General features: G+C 39.6%; 1 protein-coding gene across 1 annotated transcript; it reads left to right on the forward strand.

The window, feature by feature from the left end:
- Nucleotides 1-10,404: 10,404 nt before the first annotated feature.
- On the forward strand, nt 10,405-10,852 carry LOC123310300 (histone H1-like). Its single transcript, XM_044893765.1, has 2 exons — nt 10,405-10,605; nt 10,673-10,852. Exons 1-2 carry the CDS (start codon nt 10,405-10,407, stop codon nt 10,850-10,852), a joined length of 381 nt encoding a protein of 126 aa, XP_044749700.1.
- Nucleotides 10,853-11,404: the final 552 nt, after the last annotated feature.

Consider the following 11,404-nt stretch of genomic DNA (forward strand, 5'->3'; position numbering starts at 1 on the left):
CTCAAAAACCGTTTGATCATTTCGACCCAAATCTTGAAACTTCACAGAGTTTTCGAATTGAGATGCACATGTTGAATTTCACATCGATAGTTCTGATAGGAATTGAGATTTCAGAGGTCAATTCGGCAAAGTGTGAAATCAATTTCCCATAAACTGTTGGATCAATTCGAGCCAAATTTTGAAACTATACATAGTTTTCGAATTGAGTTGCATATTGAGATGCATGCGAAAACTATGTGCAGTTTCAAGATTTGGTTCGAATTGATCCAATAGTTCCTAAGGAATTGAAATGATATTTTGACGAATCGACTACTACTCCGCTTAGCGCATCCACCATTTCGGTGGTGCAATAAAAGATATTTTTCGGAACGGTATCATTTTAATAATCGGTAATTTTTTTTTCGGTAATTCTAATCCATTTTCACCTTCTACTTCGGTAGGGGCGGCAACGATGTGGGCGGCGACGGTTCTGACGGTGTTGGCGGTACGGCGGGCCTCAGGCGGAGGTCCGGCAGTATGGCCTCTGTCCTGCTCCCTGGAGTTGCGGTCGGTCCTGAGGCAGTTCTGGCGGTCCCTGGTCCTCTATCTCTAACGCAACACACCCTGGAAAGGACCCCCACACGGCCGCACCTGGAACAGAACTTCGTCCTTTCCCCTCGGCAGTCCTCCCTGTGGTGGCCTTCATTGCCACACCGCCAGCAGCAACTGTGGGGGCCTAACCCCAGGTAGAACTGAAGTCCACAGGTCCCCACGGTCCTTTCGAACTGAAATTCAACATGTGCATCTCAATTCGAAAACTGTCTACATACACCAGTGGCGGGCGTGGTTGCCTGTCGCACTTGAGACTCGGAGGCTGAAAATGACATTGTTTGACCTTTTTTTTTTTTTTTTGGTGTAGCAGGGGGAAAATCTGCCTAAAGCTTTTATAGGTTAAGCTCTTCTTTGGTTACATTTAAATCCTTAACTGATCTCTAGGTCTTCGGTGGTAGGTTCTTGACCTTCTAGCTTCTTCCGTTGGATCGTAGTCGACTAATCTTCGTAGTTCCTCATTTGGATGTTGTTTGGCTTTGTCGAATATCCTTTCCGCCTTTCTCTTCATAAATTCTGTAACTGGTTCCCATTCCAAGTCCTTGTAGATTTGTTTGTTCCTAACAAACCAGGGTACGTCCATCGCCATTCTAAGGAGTTTATTCTCAGTGGCCTGTATTCTCTTGATGTGGGTCTTGGCTGCGAAGCCCCATGCCGCCGATCCATATGTGAGTTGTGGTTGCACAATAGTTTTAATCATCGTCAACTTGATGTTCTTGATGACTTCTTCTGCCTATGAGTGGATAAAGTTTACTCATTGCGGCTTTTGTTTTATCAACTGCACATTTGATGTGGTTTTTCCATGTAAGTCCTCTGTCAAGCGTCACTCCTAGGTATGTTGCTTCATTTTTCCATTCAACCTCTTCTCCATCAACTTCAAGGTTTCTTCCATCCTCAATCTTCTCTTTTGTAGTAATATTGATTGAGTCTTTCTTCCATTGATTTGTATTTTACATTTGATGCACCATTTGAGTAATTCATCTATGGCTTCCTGCAGTCTCCGGTGTATGATCTCTGGGCGTCGATGTCTGAACGCTATTCCTGTGTCATCTGCGTACAAGGTGAGCATATTTCTAGCATTCTTCGGGATATCATAAACGTATATTACGTAAAGCAGAGGTCCAAGTACCGATCCTTGAGGCACTCCCGCTTCCAATTGTCTGGTTTGAGAGGTTGCTCCATCTATTTTCACATAAAAGTTTCTATTCCTCAGATAGTTCCTTATAATCTTGCATAGCTTGGTCGAATATCCTGCTTTTTTCATCTTGTAGATTAGGCCTTCGTGCCATACTCTATCAAAAGCTCTCTCGATATCCATCAGAACCAATCCTGTGGCCTGTTTGGTCTGCATTCCTTCGGTGACGTATTCTATGAGCCGTAGTAATTGGAGTTCAGTCGAATGTTCTCGTCGAAATCCAAATTGTTCGGGTGGAATTATCTTCAACATTTCTGTTTCCTCATTCAGCCTTTCAGCGAAAACCCTCTCGACGATTTTTCCTAGTGCTGATAGTAGGCTGATTGGTCTATAATTTTGAGGAAATTTCCGTTCCTTTCCAGGCTTGTTGAAAACTATCATTTCTGCAGTTTTCCATCTCTTTGGGTAGTATTCGGTCCTCATCACTCCGTTTGTTATATTCGTCAAGGCTGCTATTTCTTTTCTAGGCAATTTCTTCAACATATAATTCGTTATCCTATCTTCTCCCGGCGCTTTTCTGTTTTTCAATTTCATTATGATCTCTTTGATTTCTGTTGGTGAAGCCGGTTTTGGAATGATTTCGGTTTCCGGTGGTTCCATCATCAGTTCTTCGTTTGCCTCCACTTCTTCTTCTAGATCTTCATTGTCATCATCATTTCTGTAATTTATTCTGGCTTCTCTCTCAATTGAGTCGGCCAGTGCTTCGGCTTTCTCAAGTCTCGTATATACAATTCCGTTTGCTCCATGCAGTGGAGGTATAACTGTCTGTTCTCGTCGTAAGCGTTTTTGCATTTTCCAAGCCGAGTGATCTATTGTATTCAGTTCCCTTAATCTCTGGTGCCATCTGTTATTACGCAGTTCTGTTAAAGCATTTTTCAATATCTGGCTATGCTTATTCAGTTTCTTCTTGTCTTCTTCTCTTTTTGTTGTTCTGTAGATTTTTCTGAGTCTTCTGTTCTTTTTTATAAGTTCCTTTATATCCCTTGGCGTATCTCCGTGTGAATGTTTCGGAATTGGTTTCCTTATTCTCTTGGTGCTTTCTTCATAGGCTTCTTTTATTTGATTTTCCAATTTTTCAACTGCTTCATCTAATTCATCCCGGGTGTTTATTTGGGGAATTTCCGTGATTTTCTCCTGAAGTAAATTCTTATATTTCTCCCTGTCTGTGCGATCCTTGGTTTGTGTCTCTTCTTCGTTTCTTGGGCCATGTCCCACTATGAATTCTATGGGATTGTGGTCTGAAGTTCCGTCTTCTATTGTATCAATGCTGATTTCTTCAGTGATGTCTTTCATCACGACAATGTCCAGTACATCGGGTAGTCCATTTACTCTTGGTATGTAGGTCGGTATATCAGGTCCTATTACAACTGCATTAAGTTTTTCAGCATAAATCTTCAGTCTTCTCCCGTTGATATTTTCCACTCTACTATTCCATTCCTGCGATTTGCAGTTAAGATCACCAATTATGATTTTAGGGTGTCTTCCTTCTAGTAGCATTTTTAGATCATCTTCCAGCATGTCCTTATCCGGTGATTTATAAGTTGAAATAATCTTCACTTGTCCTCGATTAGTATTCATAATAATCGATATTGCTTCTACTTCTTGTCCATTGAATATTTGGTCGAAATGGTGATCCATATTCCTTCTACCCAGTATAGCAACGCCACCTGTGCTGTTAGGTCTATCATTTCTGTAGATATCGTAATTGGGAAATGCTATTCGAACGTTGGGGTTAAGTCTCGTTTCTTGGAGAGCTATGACATCCGGTCTCTTCTCTTCAATCAGTTCTACGAATTCTGATCTGCGGGCTCTCAATCCTTCGACGTTCCAAGAGACGATTATGAGATTGTTCTTTATCGTCGTGTCAGCCATTAAATATTCTTAATAATTTGCTGCATCTTCTTCTCAATCTCTTTCTCCAGATTCTGCATCATCGTGCTGAGGAGGTTTTTCGTGAACTTATCCAGTTCCTCAGTGATTCAAGAAATTCCTTTTCTGGTTTCGGCTTTTTTGACGGTTTTTGCCTTTCCGCCTTTTTCTCTGGTTTCTTCGTCTCTTTGACTGCTTTGGTTGCAGTTTCCTGGGGTTTCTTCACTTCCGAAGAGTTTTGGGATGGCCTCGGTGTATTTTGTGTTGGCCCCGAGCTGGTCTGGTTCGATCTTGGCGGTCTCTTGGTCTTTTTAGTGACCAATTTCCATTCGCTACATCCCTTGTAGCTGGCTGGATGTCCTTGCTCTCCACAGAGAACACAAGAGGCATTTCGCTCCTCGTTCTCCCTGGTAAGCGTACACTCCTTGGAGCTGTGATTACCAGAGCATTTCACGCACCTCCATGGAAAAGTGCACTTACTTTGGGCATGTCCATATCGCTGACAGCGGTAACATTGTCCAGGCCCAGTCGTCCTTCTCTTAGGTTCAACAACACAGTTCATGTTGTAGAGCCTTCTCACCTCGAAGATACCCTTATTCTGGGTTTTAACCAGCAATAAGGGCATCGGCTTTTTTGTTTTATTTGAGGTCATCCTTATGACCTCAGCATCGACGATCCCTTGATCCTTGAGGTCGTCAAGGATCGTCGGGATATCTGCATCCAGCGGTAGGTATCTCACTACCTCGTAGATTTTCTTTTCTTCCTCCCGTTGAAGAGTGTAAAACTCCCTATTTATTTTATGAAGGAAGTCCGTCATCCTTCTATGATCATCGGCGGTTTGTGGGACGATTCTTATACCGTCCTTTACTGTCGTCTCTCTTTGGTATTTAATACCGTTTCGCATAAACGCGTTGGAAATTGACGTCCATTCGGACGTACCTCTCAGGGTGACAGGGGGGATATTTTCTTTCCTCTCCTCCACTGGAGTGTTTTTCTGTTGAGCTGAGGCTGTACCCATCGTCGTGATGGGTGGAATTTTACCTTTTTTAGGTATCTCCGTTGCTTTTTTTGCGGTCTCTTCGTCTGAACATGCACTTTCTTTACGCGCGCGTTTTGTGGGTGGCGCGTTCTGGGTTTTCGCAACTTGAGTTGCAAAATTTTTCTTCTTTTCCGGTTCTGGAGCTACTTCCTGTTTGGAGGAATTTTTGGGGACTGCTACCGGCTTTGCAATTTCTGCAAATGTGGGAGATTTCTGTGCCGAAATAAGTTTTGCAATTTCCGCAAAACTAGGGGATTGAGGCGCTTTATTCTTATTAATTTCCTCTCTCAAGAGGCGTATCTCCCCGACCAACTGAGCTACGGTTTCAGTTAATTTATTTATTTGAGCTTTCAATTGCTCATTCTCTTCTTTGAGCCTTACAAGCTCCTCTGCTTCTCTATCGCTGAATTCTTCGGTGTCCGTAGCTTCCATGTAGGAGCTCTCATTGTCTGAGACCTCCGACATGGCTTTTTGTCCGTATTGAACTATATAAGGTATTTCTGTGTAATAATGAATATTGGAAATACTCACTAATATGTTACTTCTAAGCTATGTGGCTAAGTTATATATTTTCTATGAGAAAAATGAATCGACTCACCAGTGATATCCGTGGAACCAGCGATCTTGGGGGTGATCTGGACTCGACACTGAACACACTGAATTTGAACGAATTTCCGCTCTATAACACACACACTTATAGAACTTACAAAAAACTTCGGAAGTTTCGTAGACGGAATCAAAAATTCCGTAGCTTCGCTAGTGTACACTTTCACTTCGACTTTCTCTTTTACAACACGAGAGATGACGTATCGCACTGCTTCGCTTGTGTACACTTTCACTTCGACTTTCTCTTTTACAACACGAGAGATGACGTATCGCACTGGTATCATTCAACACATCTACCTGCTTCAACGTCTCGAGGTGAACTGATCTTCATTATCGTCGTCTATCCTGTAATTTATTCTCGATTCTCGTTCGATCGAGTCCGCCAATGCATCTGCCTTATCAGTATTGGTATAAGCCATTCCCCTTTCACATGGACATGGTCACATGTCATGTTCATGAGTCATGTTCTCGAGATAGTTCAGATAGGAAATGGGATTTCAGTTAGGACTTGAAATTGAAAGTTTCCTGCGCAATCTCGAGGATTTTAAAGTTTTTTATTTGTACCAATTATTGGGTTCATCATTGCATCGTATTTCGGACGAATGCGATATGGAAAATAGGCCGATATGTCATTTTTGACGGACCGAAACGATTCTTCCCAGACTTGCCGAAGTCGCTCTTGTCAAGGTTCATGGATATTCTTGTCATAAGTTATTATTCCGAAAGTTGAATCTCCTTGATCGAACAATTCATGATAAATAGAACTTATTCTTTTATTCATTGACCATCAAAATTCGATCCAAATCTCGAAACTCTACACAATTTTTGAACTGAGATATACGTATTGAGTTTCATTCAGTTCGATAATTCAGATAGGAATTAAGATTTCTGTGGTCAATTCTGCAAAGTGTGATATGAATTTCTCAAAAACCGTTTGATCATTTCGACCCAAATCTTGAAACTTCACATAGTTTTCGAATTGAGATGCACATGTTGAATTTCAGTTCGATAGTTCAGATAGGAAATGAGATTTCAGTGGTCGATTCGACAAAATATCATTTCAATTCCTAAGGAACTATTGGATCAATTCGACACAAATCCCGAAACTGTACACAGTTTTCAAATTGAGATGCACATGTTAAATTTCAGTTCGATAGTTCAGATAGGAATTGAGATTTCAGTGGTCAATTCGGCAAAGTGTGATATCAATTCCTCGAAAATTGTTGGATCAATTCGAACCAAATCTTGAAACTGCACATAGTTTTCGAATTGAGATGAACATGTTGAATTTCAGTTCGATAGTTAAGATAGGAATTGAGATTTCAGTGGTCAATTCGGCAAAGTGTAATATCAATTCCTAAAAACTGTTGGATCAATTCGAACCAAACCTTGAAACTGCACATAGTTTTAGAATTGAGATGCACATGTTGAATTTCAGTTCGATAGTTCTGATAGGAATAGAGATTTCAGTGGTCGATTCGACATTGTATCATTTCAATTCCTAAGGAAATATTGGATCAATTCGAACCAAATCACGAAACTGTACACAGTTTTCGAATTGAGATAAACATGTTGATTTTCAATTGGATAGTTCATATAGGAATTGAGATTTCAGTGGTCAATTCGGCAAAGTGTGATATCAATTCCTAAGGAACTATTGGATCAATTCGACCCAAATCTCGAAACTGTACACAGTTTTCGAATTGAGATAAACATGTTGATTTTCAATTGGATAGTTCAGATAGGAATTGAGATTTCAGTATTCAATTCGGCAAAGTGTGATATGAATTTCTCAAAAACCGTTCGATCATTTCGACCCAAATCTTGAAACTTCACATAGTTTTCGAATTGAGATGCACATGTTGAATTTCAGTTCGATAGTTCAGATAGGAAATGAGATTTCAGTGGTCGATTCGACATTGTATCATTTCAATTCCTAAGGAAATATTGGATCAATTCGAACCAAATCACGAAACTGTACACAGTTTTCGAATTGAGATAAACATGTTGATTTTCAATTGGATAGTTCAGATAGGAATTGAGATTTCAGTATTCAATTCGGCAAAGTGTGATATCAATTCTCCGAAAACTGTTGGATCAATTCGATCCAATTCTTGAAACTGCACATACTTTTCGAATTGAGATGCACATGTTGAATTTCAGTTCGATAGTTTAGATAGGAATTGAGATTTCAGTGGTCTATACGGCAAAGTGTGATATCAATTCCTAAAAACTGTTAGATCAATTCGAACCAAATCTTGAAACTGCACATAAATTTCGGATTGAGATGCAAATGTTGAATTTCAGTTCGATAGTTCAGATAGGAATCGAGATTTCGGTGGTCTTTTCGGCAGAGTGTGAGATCAATTCCTCAAAAACTGTTGGTTCAATTCGAACCAAATCTTGAAATTTCACACAGTTTTCGAATTGGGATGCACATGTTGAAATTCAGTTCGATAGTTCAGATAGGAATTGAGATTTCAGTGGTCAATTCGGCAAAGTCTGATATCAATTCCTCGAAAACTGTTGGATCAATTCGAACCAAATCTTGAAACTGCACATAGTTTTCGGATTGAGATGCACATGTTGAATTTCAGTTCGATAGTTCTGATAGGAATTGAGATTTCAGTGGTCGATTCGACAAAATATCATTTCAATTCCCAAGGAACTATTGGATCAATTCGACCCAAATCCCGAAACTGTACTCAGTTTTCGAATTGAGATGCACATGTTGAATTTCAGTTCGATAGTTCAGATAGGAATTGAGATTTCAGTGGTCAATTGGGCAAAGTGTGATATCAATTCCTAAAAACTGTTGGAACAATTCGAACCAAATCTTGAAACTGCACATAGTTTTCGTATTGAGATGCACCTGTTGAATTTCAGTTCGATAGTTCAGATAGGAATTGAGATTTCAGTGGTCAATTCGGCAAACTGTGATATCAATTCCTCGAAAACTGTTGGATCAATTCGAACCAAATCTTGCAACTGCATATAGTTTTCGGATTGAGATGCACATGTTGAATTTCAGTTCGATAGTTCAGATAGGAATCGAGATTTCGGTGGTTTTTTCGGCAAAGTGTGATATCAATTCCTCGAAAACTGTTGGATCAATTCGAACCAAATCTTGAAATTTCACACAGTTTTCGAATTGAGATGCACATGTTGAAATTCAGTTCGATAGTTCAGATAGGAATTGAGATTTCAGTGGTCGATTCGACAAAATATCATTTCAACTCCCAAGGAACTATTGGATCAATTCGACCCAAATCCCGAAACTGTACTCAGTTTTCGAATTGAGATGCACATGTTGAATTTCAGTTCGATAGTTCAGATAGGAATTGAGATTTCAGTGGTCAATTCGGCAAAGTGTGATATCAATTCCTTAAAACTGTTGGATCAATTCGAACCAAATCTTGAAACTGCACATAGTTTTCGAATTGAGATGCACATGTTGAATTTCAGTTCGATAGTTCTGATAGGAATTGAGATTTCAGTGGTCGATTCGACATATTATCATTTCAATTCCTAAGGAACTATTGGATCAATTCGACCAAAATCTCGAAACTGTACACAGTTTTCGAAATGAGATGCAAATGTTGAATTTCAGTTCGATAGTTCTGATAGGAATTGAGATTTCAGTGGTCTATTCGGCAAAGTGTGATATCAATTCCTCAAACACTGTTGGATCAATTCGACCCAAATCTTGAAACTGCACATCGTTTTCGGATTGAGATGCACCTGTTGAATTTCAGTTCGATAGTTCAGATAGGAATCGAGATTTCAGTGGCCTTTTCAACAAAGTGTGATATCAATTCCTCAAAAACTGTTGGATCAATTCGACCCAAATCCCGAAACTGTACTCAGTTTTCGAATTGAGATGCACATGTTGAATTTCAGTTCGTTAGTTCAGATAGGAATTGAGATTTCAGTGGTCGATTCGACATATTATCATTTCAATTCCTAAGGAACTATTGGATCGATTCGACCAAAATCTCAAAACTGTACACAGTTTTCGAAATGAGATGCACATGTTGAATTTCAGTTCGATAGTTCTGATAGGAATTGAGATTTCAGTGGTCGATTCAACAAAATATTATTTCAATTCCCAAGGAACTATTGGATCAATTCGACCCAAATCCCGAAACTGCACATAGTTTTCGGATTGAGATGCACCTGTTGAATTTCAGTTCGATAATTCAGATAGGAATTGAGATTTCAGTGGTCAATTCGGCAAAGTGTGATATCAATTCCTCGAAAACTGTTGGATCAATTCGAACCAAATCTCGAAACAGCACATGGTTTTCGAATTGAGATGCACATGTTGAATTTCAGTTCGATAGTTCTGATAGGAATTGAGATTTCAGTGGCAGATTCGACAAAATATCATTTCAATTCCCAAGGAACTATTGGATCAATTCGACCCAAATCCCAAAACTGTACTCAGTTTCTCCCTTTCTGTCAGAAGCAACGAACTGAAATTCAACATATGCATCTCAATTCGAAAACTATCTACAGTTACAGTTTCAAGATTTGGCTCGAATTGATCCAACAATTTTTGTGAAATTGATTTCACACTTTGCCGAATTGACCACTGAAATCTCAATTCCTATCTGAATTATCGAATTGAATGAAACTCAATACGTATATCTCAGTTCAAAAATTGTGTACAGTTTCGAGATTTGGATCGAATTTTGATGGTCAATCAATAAAAGAAAAACTTGTATTCATCATGAATTGTTCGACCAAGGAGACTCAAATTTCGAAATAATAACTAATGATAAGAATATCCGGGAACCTTGACATGAGCGACTTTCGCAAGTCTGGGAAGAATAGTTTCGGTCCGTCAAAAATGACATATCGTCTTTTTTTCCATATCGCATTCGTCCGAAATACGATGCAATGATGAACCCAATAATTGGTACAAATAAAAAATTCTAAATTCCTCGAGATTGCGCAGGAAACTTGCAATTTCAAGTCCTTAGCAATAATTTACCAACCAATCGCCCGTCAAATTTCCGTCAACTTCGCTAATATCGGTACCACTATCAGAAGAAATCTAAAGTGTAAAGGTTAAACAATGTCATTTTCAACTTCCGAGTCTGAAATGCGACAGGCAACTACGCCCGCCACTGCTGTTGGTAAGACGCTGAAAAAAGCTGAGAAAAAAACCTCAGCAAGGTCAAAACATGTCAAACCCAGCCATCCCCCAACTTCCGATATGGTTAATCGTGCCATCAAAGGATTGAAAGAAAGGAGCGGATCCTCGTTGCATGCTATCAAGAAATACATCGGTTCGAATTACAAGGTCGATTCTGAAAAACTTGCACCGTTCATAAGAAAAGACCGCTGTACAGTCCGGTTCCTTGATTCAGACCAAAGGAAAAGAAGCGTCTGGCTCTTTCAAATTGGCCGCTGGCGGTTCTACAACAAACGCGTCGAAGAAATTTGCGAAAAAATTGGTCAAGTCGGCCGATGGAGCAAATAAGAATGCATCACCTACAATGGCAGCCGACAAGAAGAACACATCACCTGCCAGGTCTACATCTATCTAGTGAGTAGGTCGGAAAAGAGAGCGGCAATTGCAACAGAAAAGAAGCCAAAATTAACGAAATCTCCCTCGAAAGCTAAGAAGGCAAACAAAAAGCCGACGAAGAAGTCCAAAGCACCGAAACCAAAAACGGTCAAATCAGTAACGGCTCCGAAGAAAGTAACGTCTCCCAAAAAGCAAAAGTAAAACGTATATAATTTTGGAAGGAAAAAAATTTAAATCCGGTCCTTTTCAGGGCCTCTAGAATTTTCTATCAAATATTACTTTTATAGATTTTCGCTCGCTAGAGATACGATGTCAGACAAGATGTTTTCATCGAACACGACATAGCATCATTTCAATTCCTAAGGAACTATTGGATCAATTCGACAAAAATCTCGAAACTGTACACAGTTTTCGAATTGAGATGCACATGGTGAATTTCAGTTCGATAGTTCTGATAGGAATTGAGATTTCAGTGGTCAATTCGGCAAAGTGTGATATCAATTCCTCGAAAACTGTTTTATCAATTCGAACCAAATCTTGAAACTGAACATAGTTTTCGGATTGAGATGCA

The sequence above is a fragment of the Coccinella septempunctata genome, chromosome 3 (assembly GCF_907165205.1).
Source record: "Coccinella septempunctata chromosome 3, icCocSept1.1, whole genome shotgun sequence".
In the NCBI taxonomy this organism is placed as follows: Eukaryota; Metazoa; Arthropoda; class Insecta; order Coleoptera; family Coccinellidae; genus Coccinella; species Coccinella septempunctata.